General features: G+C 46.9%; 1 protein-coding gene across 1 annotated transcript; it reads right to left on the bottom strand.

Annotated features, from left to right (window-relative positions):
* Positions 1-8,617: 8,617 nt before the first annotated feature.
* On the bottom strand, positions 8,618-10,746 carry fut7 (fucosyltransferase 7). Its single transcript, XM_055660345.1, has one exon. The coding sequence runs from the start codon at positions 10,546-10,548 to the stop codon at positions 9,526-9,528; it is 1,023 nt and encodes a 340-aa protein (XP_055516320.1). The 5' UTR covers positions 10,549-10,746; the 3' UTR covers positions 8,618-9,525.
* Between the last annotated feature and the right edge of the window lie 5,621 nt (positions 10,747-16,367).

Genomic DNA, 16,367 nt, shown 5'->3' with positions numbered 1-16,367 from the left:
TATGTTTCTATTGGAATCGAGCCAGTCATTGTACAGATACATGATCAAGCGAATACTATTGTATTTATATAGATGAAATCTGAAATGGAAGCAGCGTTTATCCACTAAGTTTCAACTGATTAAACTCTCTGCCTTTTGTTACTTCAAATGTTCATGTTCTTCAGTTCTAGGATTTAGGCCATTTGGCCCATCGAGTCTACCCCACCATCCAATCACGGCTGATCTATCTCGCCCTCTTTACCCCATTCTCCTGCCCTCACCCCATAAACCCCGACACCCGTACTATTCAAGAATCCATCTATCTCTGCCTTAAATATATCCATTGTCTTGGCCTCCACAGCTGTCTGTGGCAAAGAATTCCACAGATTCACCATCCTCTGATTAAAGACATTCCTTAGTTTAGAGAAAACAGTACGGAAACATGCCCTTTGGCCCACCAGATCCGTGCCAACCAGCGATCACAACCACTATCCTACACACACTAGGAATAGTTTACAATTTCACCAAGGCCAATTAATTTACAAACCCGTAGGTCTTTGGAGTGTGGGAGGAAACCGGAGCACCCAGAGTAAACCCACGTGGTCGTGTGGAGAACGTACAAACTCCGTACAGACAGCACCCGTAGTCAGGATCGAACCCGGGTCTCTGGCCCTGTGAGGCAGCAACTGTACCGCTATCAATGGAAGTAGTGGCTGTGGGCTCCAATTAATGCATTCTGACTCATTCAAGAGTCGTGAGTGTTTTATTGGCATATGTCCCAAAATGGAACAATGAAACAATGAAACATACAAGGTAGACACACTGGAGTAGCTCAGTGGGACAGGCAGCATCTCTGGAGAAAAAGGATGGGTTACGTTTCAGGTCGAGACCCTTCTTCAAACCTGGGTGGTCTCGACCTGAAACATCGCCCATTCCTTCTCCAGAGATGCTGCCTGGACCGCTGTGTTACTGCAGCTTTTTGTGTTTACTGTAAACCAGCATCTGCAGTTCCTTCCCACACAGATTGGCCAGTTAAATGGAGGAGGCTTGATGTCCATGTATCTTTTGTAATTACTCAGGTTGCACACTGGGTGGAGCCACTTGCACAGTTTTAAGCTCTGGTGTAGACAGACACAAAATGCTGAATGCCCCGTGTCCCACTTAGGAAACCTGAACGGAAACCTCTGTAGACTTTGTGCCCCACCCAAGGTTTCCGTGTGGTTCCCGGAGGTTTTTGTCAGTCTCCCTACCTGCTTCCACTACCTGCAACTTCCTGCAACCACCTGCAACCTCCGGGAACCGCACGGAAACCTTGGGTGGGGCGCAAAGTCTCCAGAGGTTTCCGTTCAGGTTTCCTAAGTGGGACAGGGGCATAGTAACTCAGCGGGACAGGCAGCATCTCTGGAGAGAAGGAATGGGTGACGTTTCGGGTCGAGACCTTTCTTCAGACAGAGAGTCGGGGGAGAGGGGAATGCGAGATATGGACTATGATGTGGAGATATAAAGAGCAATGAATGAAAGATAGATATAGAAAAAAGTTATGATGATAAAGGAAACAGGTCTTTGTTAGCCGTTTATACACAATAATGCTGGAGAAACTCAGCGGGTGCAGCAGCATCTATGGAGCGAAGGAAATAGGTAACGTTTCGGGCCGAAACCCTTCTTCAGACCCAAGGTTTCCATGCAGTTCCCGGAGGTTGCAGGAGGTTGCAGGTACTGGAAGCAGGTAGGGGGACTGACAAAAACCTCCGGGAACCGCACGGAAACCTTGGGTGGGGCACAAAGTCTCCAGAGGTTTCCGTTAGTCGTTTGTTGGGTGAGAACGAGAAGCTGGTGTATCACCTTGTCTTAGTGGAAGGAGGTGCTGCCCTATGCTGTTAGTTCAGCGTGACTGGTGTAGTTGCGTGGCATCTTCATAGACGTTTAGAGATTGAAACATAGAAACATAGAACATTGAATGAAGAAGATCCTGAGTGTGTGGGACATCCTGGGAGTTATTGTTAAGCTGTTCAGATACTTTGTTTTGCCAATGTCATTCCACAATGGTATGTTTCATTGTAGCGAATAGGATATATGTGGGCGGCACGGTGGCGCAGCGGTAGAGTTGCTGCCTTACAGTGCCAGAGACCCAGGTTCGATCCTGACTACGGGTGCTGTCATAGAAACATAGACATTAGGTGCAGGAGGAGGCCATTCAGCCCTTTGAGCCAGCACCACCATTCAATATGATCATGGCTGATCATCCACAATCAGTACCCCGTTCCTGCTTTCTCCCCATATCCCTTGAGTCCCTTAGCCCCAAGAGCTACGTATATCTAACTCTCTTCAAAACATCCAGTGAATTGGCCTCCACAGAGAACACAGAGAACAATATGCCAGTGGTGAAGGCAGCTTTTGCAGTTCCTTCCTACACAAAGGGTTTGTGCTGAGTTGGAACTGCATGCAGTAATCATCTTGGTGGAGTCATGAAGTAAAAGCCATTGGGTCATGACTAGCTGTGCAGTAAACCCTTGTGTTTTCTGTTCAGGGTGTGTTTGCATCAGCAAGAGGTCACAGCCAATGTCCTTGGTTGCTCAACACCCAAAACAGCTTAACCTTTGGTCAATGTACCTAGAGTGTAGAGGTGAGCTTCATCTACATTAGTGATATCAGTGGCATTCAAGTCTTGAAGAAGGGCTTTAATAACCCAGTCTAAGGTTTAAAGAGTCAGTGGATAATCCTTCTACATAATTCTGGTTCTGGTTCAGTTCATTCATTGTCAATTGTATTTTTTGTAAACGGTAATGAAATGTCCTCTTATTTAGCTAACCTCTTCAGTTTAATATAGTGTATTTCCATTGGTAGGGAAACTCAGCGGGTGAGGCAGCATCTATGGAGCGAAGGAATAGGTGACGTTTCGGGTAGAGACCCTTCTTCAGATAGTGTATTTCCATTAGTGGGAGAGTCTAGGACTAGAGGTCATCGCCTCGGAATTGAAGGACGTTCCTTTAGGAAGGAGATGAGGGGGAATTTCTTTAGCCAGAGAGGGTGGTGAATCTGTGGAATTCTTTGCCACCGAATGCTGTGGAGACCAAATCAGTGGATATTTTTAAGACAGATAGATAGATTCTTGATTAGTGCGGGTGTCAGGGGTTATGGGGAGAAGGCAGGAGAATGGGGTTAGGAGGGAGAGATAGGTCAACCATGATTGAATGGTGGAGTAGACTTGATGGGCCGAATGGTCTAATTCTGCTCCTATCACATTCATATCTTGTATTAGATACAAAGTGCTGGAGTAACTCAGCGAGTCGGGCAGCATCTCTGGAGAAAAGGAATAGGTGACGTTTCGGTCCAGAACCCCTTCCTCAGTCTGAAGAAGGTTTCTGACCTGAAACGTCACCTATCCCTTCTCTCCAGAGATGCTGCCCGACCCACTGTGTTACTCCAGCACGTTGTGTCTATCTTCAATGAAAGATTGTATGTTTCACAGGGATCCCCTCTCATTCATTGGACCAAAACCAAGGGTAATAGCCTAATCTTTTCACTTCTCTTTGTATTTCAAAGGGATCAACTTAGTGGAAATCATGCTTGACGAATCTTCTGCAATTGTTTGAGGATGTTACAAGTGGAATTTGATAAGGGAGAGCCAGTGGATGTGGTGCATCTGGACTTTCAAAAAGCCTTTGACAAGGCCCCACACAAGAGATGAGTGTGCAGAATTAGAGCACATGGTATTGGGGGTAGGGTATTGACATGGATAGAGAACTGGTTGGCAGACAGGAAGCAAAGAGTAGGAATTAATGTGTCCTTTTCAGAACGGCAGGCAGTGCCTAGTGGGGTGCTGCAAGGCTCGGTGCTGGGACCCCAGTTATTTACAATATATTAATGATTTAGACGAGGGAATTAAATGTGACATCTCCAAGTTTGCGGATGACACAAAGCTGGGTGGCAGTGTGAGCTGCGGGGAGGATGCTATGAGGATGCAGGGTGACTTGTATAGTTTGGGTTTGTGGGCAGATGCAGTACAATGTGGATAAATGTGAGGTTATCCACTTTGGTGGCAAGAACAGGAAGGCAGATTATTATCTGAATGGTGTCAGATTAGGAGAAAGGGAGGTGCAACGAGACCTGGGTGACATTGTTCATCAGTCACTGAAAGTTAGCATGCACGTACAGCAGGCAGTGAAGAAAGCTGATGGCATGTTGGCCTTCATTGCGAGAGGATTTGAGTTTAGGAGCAAGGAGGTCCTACTGCAGTTGTACAGGGCCCTGGTGAGACCACACCTGGAGTATTGTGTGCAATTTTGGTCTCCTAATTTGAGAAAGGACATTCTTGCTATTGAGGCAGTGCAGCGTAGGTTCACCAGGTTAATTCCTGGGATGGCGGGACTGACATATGATGGAAGAATGGGTAGACTGGGCTTGTATTCACTGGAATTTAGAAGGATGAAAGGGGATCTTATAGAAACATCTAAAATTCTTAACGAATTGGGCAGGCTAGATGCAGGAAAAATGTTCCTGATGTTGGGGGAGTCCAGAACCAGGGGTCACAGTTTAATCATAAGGCCATTTAGGACTGAGAAGAAGATAACGTTTTCACCCAGAGAGTTGTGAATCTGTGGAATTCTCTGTCACAGAGGGCAGTGGAGGCCAATTCACTGGATGTTTTCAAGAGAGAGTTAAAGTCCCTGTCCCACTTAGGAAACCTGAACGGAAACCTCTGGAGACTTTGCGCCCCACCCAAGGTTTCCGTGCGATCCCCGGAGGTTTTTGTCAGTCTCCCTACCTGCTTCCACTACCTGCAACCTCCGGCAACCACCCGCAACCTCCGGCAACCGCACGGAAACCTTGGGTGGGGCTCAAAGTCTCCAGAGGTTTCCGTTCAGGTTTCCTAAGTGGGACAGGGGCATTAGATTTAGCTGTTGGGGCTAACGAAATCAAGGGATATGGGGAGAAGGCAGGAACGGGGTACTGATTGTGGATGATCAGCCATGATCGTATTGAATGGCGGTGCTGGGTCGAAGGGCCGAATGTCCTACTCCTGCACCTGTGTTTTCTAATGTTTCTATGCTTCTAGGGTGAGACTGATGCCACAGTGCCCTTCTGTTGGGCGGCGTGCCCTCTTGCGCGGAGAGGTCAGGCTCGTAGACGGTTGAGTCTTGCTTCTTTGTTATTTTCCACTTGCTTCAGGAAGTGGTCAATTTTCTACTTGTATCCTGTTATTTTGAAAAGAATAAGGTAATGAAACATTTGAGCAAACCGCAAGTGTGGCTTCCTCGTGCCAGTGAGAGGGCGGCAGCACCCTGTACAGCTCAGAGCAGAACATAGACCGTAGAACAGTACAGCACAAGAACAGGCTCTTCGGCCCACAACCGCCAGTTTAGTTTAGAGATATGAATGAATGAATACGTTTATTGGCCAAGTATTCACATACAAGGAATTTGTCCTGGTGCTCTGCTCGTATTCCTTGTGATTTTGGAGTGTGGGAGGAAACTAAAGATCTCTGAGAAAACCAGAGCACACAGGTCCCGGGGAGAACGTGCAAACTCCGTACAGACTGCACCCGTTGTCGGGATTGAACCCGGGTCTCTGGCGCTGTGAAGCAGCAACTCTACCGCTGCGCCACCGTGCCGCCCGCCATTTGTGTGCGCCAAACACAATGCCATAACCATCAATTGTCCAATGGTTGAATGGAGTTTTAGTTGTCACACACGCAACTGAAGAGTGAGATTCTTTCCACACGCGTTGCACATGCGGGCGCCGCTGTTTTTGACGCCATTATTCAAAGTCCAAAGTCGGGTCGGCCCGCGGGCTCGATGTACTGGTGCTGTTCCCGCCAACCAACGTCCCCTCTCCTCGCCCGGCCATCTTTGTGGCCCCCTGCTGTCGACCTTGAAGCCTGCAGTTGGAGGCGTTACCCCGATTCACCCCCACACCCCCACCCCACCCTTGCTCCTCGCGGCTGATCCCTCCAGTGGCTCCATCCCGTTACTGGTGACCCACGGACCTTCAGGCCGGGTCCTTTTCCCCTCCTATCTACCAGCACATACAGTGCATTCAGAAAGTATTCACTTTTCCCACATTTTGTTATGTTACAGTTTTATTTTAAAATTGATTAAATTCAGGTTTTTTTCATCATCAATCCACACACAATACCCCGGAATGAAGAAGCGAAAACTGGTGGTTTGCAATTTTTACAAAGTAATTAAAAATAAATATCACATTTACATAAGTATTCAGACCCTTTACTCAGTACTTTGTTGAGGCACCTTTGGCAGCGATTACAGCCTCAAGTCTTCTTGGGTATCACGCTACAAGCTTGCCCGCATGTATTTGTGTTATTTCTCATAAAACGTGGAAAATAGTAACTTCAGGAGTCAGAATACTTTCTGAATACACTGTAATCCATATCCCTTCATTCCCTACATATATCCACGTGTCTCTTAAATGGTCTGTGTATCGTATCTGCTTCATTCGCTGCTGCATGAGAGACATTACACAGTATCGTTACACTGTGGACGGATTGATTGTAATCACATACATTCTTTTTGCCGACTGGATAGCACGCAGCAAAAACCCTTTACACTGTACCTCGATAGTGGTGACATTAATAAGCTAAACTGCACGGTGGCGCAGCGGTAGAGTTGCTGCCTTACAGCGCCGGAGACCCGGGTTCGATCCTTTGTACGTTCTCCCCGTGACCTGCGTGGGTTTTTCCTGGGATTTCCTCCCTCACTCCAAGGGCGTGCAGGTTTGCAGGTTAATTGACTTGGTGTAAATGTAAATTGTCCCTAGTGTTAGTGTGCGGGGATCGCTGGTCGGCACGGACTCAGTGGGCCGAAGGGCCTGTTTCCACGCTGTATCTCCAAACTAAACTAAGCTAAACCAATCATCCATCAACCGCAGCAGGTATTCGATGCCCTCGGTATAAACTTCCCGGCACATCTCCTTTATACTCTGCCGCTCTCACCTACAAACTATGCCCTCTCGGATTTGATTTTTCTATCCTGAGAAAAGTGTTCTGACTGTCTACCCTATCTATGCTCCTCATAATGTACTGTTTCTCCACACAACATGGCATTCCAGGGGAAATAATTCAAGTCTTTTCAATCTCTCCCTGTACCTAATCCAGGAATCATTCTAGTAAATCTCCTCCAGTTTCCTCCCACACTCCAAAGACGTTCAGATTTGTCGGTTAATAGGCATCGCAAAATGTGAAATTGTCGCTAGTGTGGGTAGTTTAATTTAGTTTCGAGATACAGCATGGAAATATGCCCTTGGGCCCACTGAGTATGTACCAACCAGCACCAATCCCCATACACAAAGGTTCACGTTTATACCAAGCCCATTAACCAACAAACCTGCACATCTTTGGAGTACCACAACCAGAGAGCAGTCCTGAACTACTATCTACCTCATTGGTGACCCTCGGACTTTGCTGGCTTTACCTTGCATTAAACGTTATTCCCTCATCATGTATCTGTACACTGTGGACGGCTGGATTGTAATCATGTATTGTCTTTCACTGACTGGTTAGCACGCAGCAAAAAGCTTTTCACTGTACCTCGGTACACGTGACAATAAACTAAACTGAACAACACTTAAAAAAAAGGTTTGTGTAGGAAGGAACTGCAGATGCTGGTTTAAACCAAAGATAGGCACAAAATGCTGGAGTAACTCAGTGGGACAGGCAGCATCTCTGGAGAGAAGGAATGGGTGATGTTTCGGGTCAAGACCCTTCTTCCAAATAAAAGTGTAGTCATTGTCTTTTACCATCGCACTGGCAGGGCAGAAGGTGATGCGGGCATGTTTCAGTGAAAGGGGAAGTACTTGACTTATTTTAGTTACAACCATATCGTTGTTGCAGCTGCAATCACTGTTATATAATGGCAAACAATGGACAAAATACGGGTCAACGCTGGGCCATATTTTTAGCTTTCAGTGGTTTATTAAATATTTAACTTGCTCAATGCTCTTAAGACAGTGGAATTGATTGTAGACTTTAGGAGAGATCCCCCTCCCATCCCCCCCACTCACAACTGTGGAGTCATTTAAGTTCCTTGGAACCATCATCTCCAGGGACATTAAATGGGGGGCCACCCTCGACTCCACAGTCAAAAAGGCCCAACAGAGGATGTACTTCCTACGGCAGCTGAGGAAGCACAATCTGCCACAGGCAATGATGGTCCAATTCTACACGGCCATCGTAGAGTCTGTTCTCACCTTCTCCATCATGGTCTGGTTTGGCTCAGCCACCAAGCACGACACCCGGAGGCTGCAGCGAATCGTTCGATCAGCTGAGAAAGGTTATTGGCTGCAACCTTCCCCCAATTGATGAACTGTACACTGCAGGGGCCAGGAAGCGAGCGGGCAAGATCATCTCTGTCCCCTCTCACCCTGGCCACAAACTCTTTGAATCACTTCCCTCTGGAAGGCGACTCCGGACTGTCAAAGCTGCCACAGCCAGATATAAAAACAGCTTTTTTCCACGAGTAGTAGCTCTACTCAATAACCAAAAGCCTCCTTGTGCTCTGGTATTTTATTTTTATTTGTTTAAATTATAATGTTTTATTTTTAATTGTCTACTGTATATCATGTTTTAATCCTTGCGAGCAAAGCACCAAGGCAAATTCCTTGTATGTGTACATAATATGAATAAAATGTATTCAATTCATGCCAGGTGGGACTAGTGTGGGATCATGGACAGCATGGGCTAATTGGGCCGAAGGGCCTGTTTTCACACTAGATTTTCTGTGACACAGCAAGGGCAGTGAGTCAAAGCTTCTGTGCATGGTAGGAGCATCAAAAACGAGAGTGTGGGTTTAAGGTAAGTATTGAAGTGGATTTGAAGGGAATTTTTATTTTACACCGAGAATTATTAATGGATGGGATGAGCTGCCAGAGGTGGTGGAGGCTGTTGGATATCATCACTGAGAGACATGTAGACTGGGATAGTCATAGAGTGATATTGCATGGAAACAGGCCCTTTGGCCCAACTTGCCCACACCGGCCAACATGCCCCAGCTACACTAGTCCCACCTGCCATATCTCTACAAACCTGTCCTATCTATATCTTCGAAAGAGTTAACTACTTACACCAATTTACACAACTACTATCTTCTTTTCAGGTATATTTCAGAGAGTGGTGGCTGTGTGGAATGATCTTCCAGTGAAGGTGGTGGAGACAGGTTCGTTTTTGTCATTTAAAAATAAATTGGATAGTTATATGGACGGGAAAGGAATGGAGGGTTATGGTCTGAGCGCAGGTAGATGGGACTAGGGGAGAATACGTGTTCGGCACGGACTAGAAGGGTCGAGATGGCCTGTTTCTGTGCTGTAATAGTTATATTATATGGTTATATATATTTTCTACCCTTTATTAGTAACTCTACCAAAGTCTACCTAATGCAAAACAAAAACTACAGTGGGTAATAAAATATCAAAACCAACAAGACATTTCAGAAGAGTAATATTCTATGATTCTAATCCCATTTTATTTCACATTTATCATTAATAAAACACACATTTAAACAAACAAACTAAATTGAGGTATATTAAAAATAATCCTTATTCATGAAACCAGTTGTACAAATTATCGTAGGTTTTAGTTTGAGGAAGGCTGTTCCACTTGGAACAAATTGTACGAAACCTCTCTGTCCAATTTGTGTGCATCTGAACTGTGTATTGCTTCCTCCAGTTGAAGTATTGCTCGTAGCGAGTCCTGTCCCGCCACAGCTCCTTGAGGAACTCGGCCAGTTTCTTCTCAGAAGTGAAGTCGTCGACGTGAATGAAGGAATCTGCAGGGACAAACCTTTCATAGTTGGCCCTGGGAGGACCAAGGACCACAGGGACCGACCCGGCCATGAAAGAATTTCTCCACAACTTCTCGGTGATGTAGTCTTTGTGGATGGAGTTCTCGAATGCCAGGTAAAAGGCGTATTTCGAGATTGTTGGCAGCAGAAGTGTCTTGTTCAGGGACTTTTTGACTGATTTCCCAAAGATGTCGATTTGCATATGCTTGCTCAGGTTGAAATACACTTCTGCCCTGCGGCTCTTTTTGTGGTAATTGCTAATAATCCAGGTTGCGAGGCGAGATTTCTCTGGGATGGTAAAGTTGTCGTGTTGGCGTCTACTAACCAGGCTGCCGTAAGGGATGAAGATGTCCGAATCTTCCCGGTAGGTCATTGTCCAGTTGAAGAGGCCGTTGAGTTGGCGAAGGTTTCTCGTGTTGGACGGGGATTCCAGGGACACCCAGATCCACTTCTGGTGGGGAGGTCTAGCTCCATGCGGCAGGCTGGAAATGTTGCTCTGGAGCTCATGGTGGTGGAACACGACCACACCTGCCCGGCTGAACGCAGCCTTGTTGCAGGTGAGGACACAGTTGTCCATGACGTACAGATCCTGGCACACGTTGGCCTCCGCGGTGGAGTTCATGAAGAATGGCCAATTCCAGACCAACACCACCAGCGGGTCCCTGCCCGACCTGGCTTGTTGTCCCGTGGGCCCAGCGTAGTTGCCGGGGTAGACAACGAAGACCGCTACCACCAAGGCAAGGGCCAGCATCGCCACCCTCCTCCTGTTTGTTTGCATCGGCTGGGCAATCAACGGCTGGGTAACCAACGATGAAGTGGAGCCACTTGTGAGCTGTGTCTGCAGGAACACAAGGAGACAGTGGTTAGTCACCTTGCTGCGCGCCACACAGCCTTTGAAGGTGCCAATGCCTCTCTCAACATCTGAGCTCGAGAGAGGAAACAGCTCTGTGGGTGTGGGTGCACACAGTTCACCCACTATGCAAGGTGGCAACAAGATGAACAAATCACTTCCTAGCCAAAAAAAAATTTGCTTTATTTGTTTGAAGGTATTCTTCATAATGTCAGACACAAACAAATTGTGTGGGGGGGGTGAGACAGTTTCAAAACCAGTTGAGAATGACTGTACAGTTTTGCACTGAAACACGGCTTTAAGTAATAAATAGCAACACTGGATCTTACATCAACTTTGAAGAGAGGGATAGCTGAATTATGAGCTGAAATTACTCATCCCCTTGAAGCCTGCTTCATGGAAATCATGGCTCATTTGTGACACAAACTCAGTTTTGGCAGAGTAGACTTGATGGGCTGAATGGCCTAATTCTACTCATTTACTGGAGAAACTCAGCGGGTGAGGCAGCATCTATGGAGCGAAGGGAAAAGGCGACGTTTCAGGTTGAGACCCTTCTTCAGACCCCCCCCACCCCCATCTCCACATCAGTCTGAAGAAGAGTCGAGACCCGAAACGTTGCCTATTTCCTTCGCTCCATAGATGCTGCTGCACCCGCTGAGTTTCTCCAGCATTTTTGTCTACCTTCGATTTTCCAGCATCTGCAGTTCCTTCTCAAACTATCACTTATGACCTTATGATCTTATGGCAGCACCCATAGTCGGGATTGAGCCCAGGTCTCTGGCGCTGTGAGGCGGCGATTCTACCACTGCGCCACCGTGCAACTCTTGCGCAGAGAACATTGAGAACTTGCAGCGTTTGGCACTTCAATGGAAGATGGGCAGATCACAGACTTGGGACGTTTTCCTGTTTTGATCAAGATACGATGGTTTATCTGATGTCGAGCTGACATCCATCGATTGTAAGTCTCATGTTTTACTCATTGGCGCGGTTGGGTTGAATAAGATCTGCACTACTGCAGAGAGGGGGAGGGGGAGGGGGCTGGGGTCATCCAGAGACCAGAGGTGGGGCAAGGTGCCGCAAAGATCACAGTTCAAATCTTATTTGCGTGAGATTTGTTTTCCATCGCCTTTGAAGAACTTACATCCTGGAAGATAAATAGTCATCGTTTTCTGTCGAGTTACAAGCTGCAGGCAGGTTGTGTCTCCTCACACCCACACATCACATGAATGAAAAGCTTCACATAGAGTATACAACAGTGCAGTATACCCTGCTGCAGAAACGTTTCAATAAACCATCTGGATTTAAATGTGCGGTTCCCTTTGATAACATTTAGTATTAACGAGATGGATATGTGGTATAGTGATTTACTCATTGTGTGTGTGTGTGTGTGTGTGTGTGTGTGTGTGTGTGTGTGTGTGTGTGTGTGTGTGAGAGTGTGAGTGTGTGTGCGTGTGTGTGCGTGTGCATGTGTGTGCGTGTGCGTGTGCGTGTGCGTGTGCATGTGTGTGTGTGTGTGTGTGTGTGTGTGTGTGTACGTGTGTGTGTGTGTGTGTATATTGTTGCTCCACTATCCAATCCAACCCTGATTGAGAATGCCCCAGATTAGAGGTTTCACTAACAGGGAGAGGTTGGACAGTCTTGGATTATTTTCTCTGGCACGTCAGAGGTTGAGGGGAAACTTGATAGAAATATATTAAACTGATGTGAGTCTCAGATGTAGGGTAGATTGTCAGAATCTTTAAATGCAGAAATTTAAATAAATTTAAATGCTGAAGGTTTTTTCAACAGGGATAACTTTATCTCCTATGGGAGAGCTTCTTAGCGTTCTATAAAACTACACAGCATGGAAATAAGCCTTTAGACTTTAGAGATACAGCACGGAAACAGGGCCACTTGGCTCACCGAGTCTACACCAACCAGACCCACGCAGGTCACGGGGAGAACGTACAGACTCCGTACAGACAGCACCCGTGGTCAGGATCGAACCCGGGTCTCTGGTGCTGTGAGGCAGCAACTCTACCGCTGCGCCACCGTGCCGCCACAAAGTCTTTCAGCCCAACTCATCTATGCCGAACTGACAATAGACAATAGGTGCAGGAGTAGGCCATTCGGCCCATCGAACCAGCACTGCCATCCACTGTGATCATGGCTGATCATCCACATTCAGTACCCCGTTCCTGCCTTCTCCCCGTATCCCCTGACTCCACTTTCTTTAAGAGATCTATCTAACTCTCTCTTGAAAGCATCCAGAGAATTGGCCTCCACTGCCTTCTGAAGCAGGGGAGTTCCACAGATTCACAACTCTCTGGGTGAAAAAGGTTTTCCTCATCTCCGTTCCAAATGGCCGACCCCTTATTCTTAAACTGTGGCCCCTGGTTCTGTACTGACCTTGCGTCTACCCGATCTATTCCTCTCATGGTTTTACACACTTCTATAGGAGCAGGGCCTCTATTCCTGTTGACCAAGACTGAAATGCTGACTGTGAAATGAAGAAACATCTTGCAGAATTTCTCAACGCTGACTCAGCAAGATGTTGAAATCATGCCAAGCTGCAGAAAGGGAGTTAGACCAATGACTACTCATTGTCATTGTTTAGGAAACCCTTCACCACCCAGCTACAAACATACTGCTCACTATTCCATGGAGCGCAGGAGGATGAGGGGGAATCTTATAGACTTGTGTAAAATCATGAGAGGAATAGATCGGATAGACGCACAGAGTCTCTTGCCCAGAGTAGGGGAATCGAGGACCAGAGGACATAGGTTTAAGGTGAAGGGGAAAAAGGCTTAATGGGAATCTGAGGGGTAACTTTTTCACACAGAGGGTGGTGGGTGTATGGAACGAGCTGCCGGAGGAGGTAGTTGAGGCTGGGACTATCCCAACGTTTAAGAAACAGTTAAACAGGTGCATGGATAGGTTGGGTTTGGAGGGATATGGGCCAAATGCAGGCAGGTGGGACTAGTGTAGCTGGGATATGTTGGGCGGTGTGGGCATGTTGGTGGAAGGGCCTGTTATGATTACACCTGTAGGGGCCAGGCTTGGAAACACAGTAGCAGCATGGAAACAGGGTCTTCAGTCCATCGAGTCTACCCGACCTGCAATCACCTGTACACTGCTTTGATGATAACCCCAGTTTGTATCCTGCATATTGGGAACAATTTACAGAAGGCAATTTATCTACAAATCCGCACATTTGCGGAGGGAATGGACAGACACAAGGAAGGACAGATTATTTTAGCTTAGTGGTGCAGCCCACCAAGCCCGCACCGACCAGCGACCCCTCCACACACTAACGCTATCCTACACACACTAGGGACAATCTGCATTTCATTCCAAACCAATGAACCTACAAACCTGCGGGTCAGGCAGCATCTCAGGGGAACATGGATAGATGGTATTTCAAGTCCAGACCGAAGGCCTGAAATAAGTTCATGTGATAGGAGCAGAATTAGGCCATTCAGCCCATTGAGTCTACCCCGCCATTCAATCATGGCTGGTCGATCCTTCCATTCTCCTGCCTTCTCCCCAAAACATAGAAACATAGAAACATAGAAATTAGGTGCAGGAGTAGGCCATTCGGCCCCAATTCGAGCCTGCACCGCCATTCAATATGATCATGGCTGATCATCCAACTCAGTATCCCGTACCTGCCTTCTCTCCATACCCTCTGATCCCCTTAGCCACAAGGGCCACATCTAACTCCTCTCTTAAATATAGCCAATGAACTGGCCTCAACTACCCTCTGTGGCAGAGAGTTCCAGAGATTCACCACTCTCTGTGTGAAAAAAGTTCTTCTCATCTCAGTTTTAAAGGATTTCCCCCTTATCCTTAAGCTGTGACCCCTTGTCCTGGAATTCCCTAACATCGGGAACAATCTTCCTGCATCTAGCCTGTCCAACCCCTTAAGAATTTTGTAAGTTTCTATAAGATCCCCTCTCAATCTTCTAAATTCTAGAGAGTATAAACCAAGTCTAGCCAGTCTTTCTTCATAAGACAGTCCTGACATCCCAGGAATCAGTCTGGTGAACCGTCTCTGCACTCCCTCTATGGCAATAATGTCCTTCCTCAGATTTGGAGACCAAAACTGTACGCAATACTCCAGGTGTGGTCTCACCAAGACCCTGTACAACTGCAGTAGAACCTCCCTGCTCCTAGACTCAAATCCTTTTGCAATGAAAACCCCTGACACCCGCACTAATCAAGAACCTGTCAATCTCTGCTTTAAAAATACCCAGACTTGGCCTCCACAGCCCTCTGCGGCAATGAATTCCACTGATTCACCACCCTCTGACTAAAGAAGTTCCTCCTCACCTCCTTTCTAAAAGAGTGCCCTTTAATTCTGAGGCTGTGACCTCTGGTCCTAGACTCCCTCAGAACTGGTGGCTCTGCATTCTGCCTCTGTGTACTACTGGTACACACTTGTACTGTATCTGAGATGCTCATCTAAGGTGCATCAGTGTGTAGTGATACTTGCACTGAACTGTCTACAAAAATTAATTTCATTGACAAATAAAGTACCCTACCTCCGTCAGCATGGTGGCACAGCGGTAGAGTTGCTGCCTTACAGTGCTACACTGCCAGAGTCCAGGGTTCGATTCCAACTACGGGTGCTGTCTGCACGGAGTTTGCACGTTCTCCCCGTGACCTGCGCGGGTTTTCTCCGAGATCTTCGGTTTCCGCCCACAATCCAAAGACGGGCAGGTATGCAGGTTAATTGTCTTGGTGTGTGTGTAAATTGTTCCTAGTGTGTGTAGGTTAGTGTTAGTGTGCGGGGATCGCTGGTCGGCCAACGTTCTATATCTGTATCTCTTTAACTCTGTAACTCAAAGCTGTATCTCTAAACTAAACTAAACTAAGTTAAACGTACCTTCTGTGTAAAAAGGAACTGCAGATACTGGTTTAAACTGAAGATAGACACAAAAAGCTGGAGGAACTCAGCAGGACAGGCAGCATCTCTGGGGAGAAGGAATGGGTGATGTTTCGGGTCGAGACCCTTCTTCAGAAAGGGTGTTTTCAGTCTGAAGAAGGGTCTTGACCAACAAACGTCACCTACTCCTTCTCTCCAGAGATGCTGCCTGCCTCACTAAACATACCTGCTACTGCAGCATCGGGAAGAACATCGAAACCTTCACCGCCTGTGGTCCTGGTTGAATCGACAGTTTTGTAATGTCCCAGTGACTGGGTTTCATATATAGCCTTGACCCCTTCCTCCTTTCACTATGGAGCAATGAACTCACCTCGTTGCCGAATGGGAAACTGGCAAGGGGAGGGGAGGGGGGGGGGGGGGGGGGGAATCCTCTGAGGATTTACTGGCAATAGAAAATATCGAGCCCAAAAAGTGTCACTGCCACCCAGCCAATGACAGTGAAGGAGAGGTGTTTCAGAAGAAGGCCATTCATGCAGCTTACCGAGTTGGAAAGGTTTCAGCTGGCAGCTCTGTGTGCCGTTACACAATGTCACTACTTCCCAAAAATGTTTAATAACCAATGTAACATTCCCGCAGACAGATTCTGCAGATATCAGCTAAGTAAACACATCGGCTGCGTCTTTAAGCTGCCATTTGAGAAATGATTGTTGATTAGGACCTGAAGGAAAGACTCATCTTGAGTTGTATTAATTTGGTTTAGTTTATTGTCACGTGTACTGAGGTACAGTGAAAAGCTTTTGTTGCGTGCTATCCAGTCAGCGGAAAGACAACACATGATTACAATCGAGCCGTTTACAATGTACACATACATGATAAGGGA

The sequence above is a fragment of the Leucoraja erinacea genome, chromosome 31 (assembly GCF_028641065.1).
Source record: "Leucoraja erinacea ecotype New England chromosome 31, Leri_hhj_1, whole genome shotgun sequence".
Classification (NCBI taxonomy): Eukaryota; Metazoa; Chordata; class Chondrichthyes; order Rajiformes; family Rajidae; genus Leucoraja; species Leucoraja erinaceus.
The sequence above is the reverse complement of the archived record's forward strand: the minus strand, read 5'-3'. Positions and strand labels throughout refer to the sequence as shown.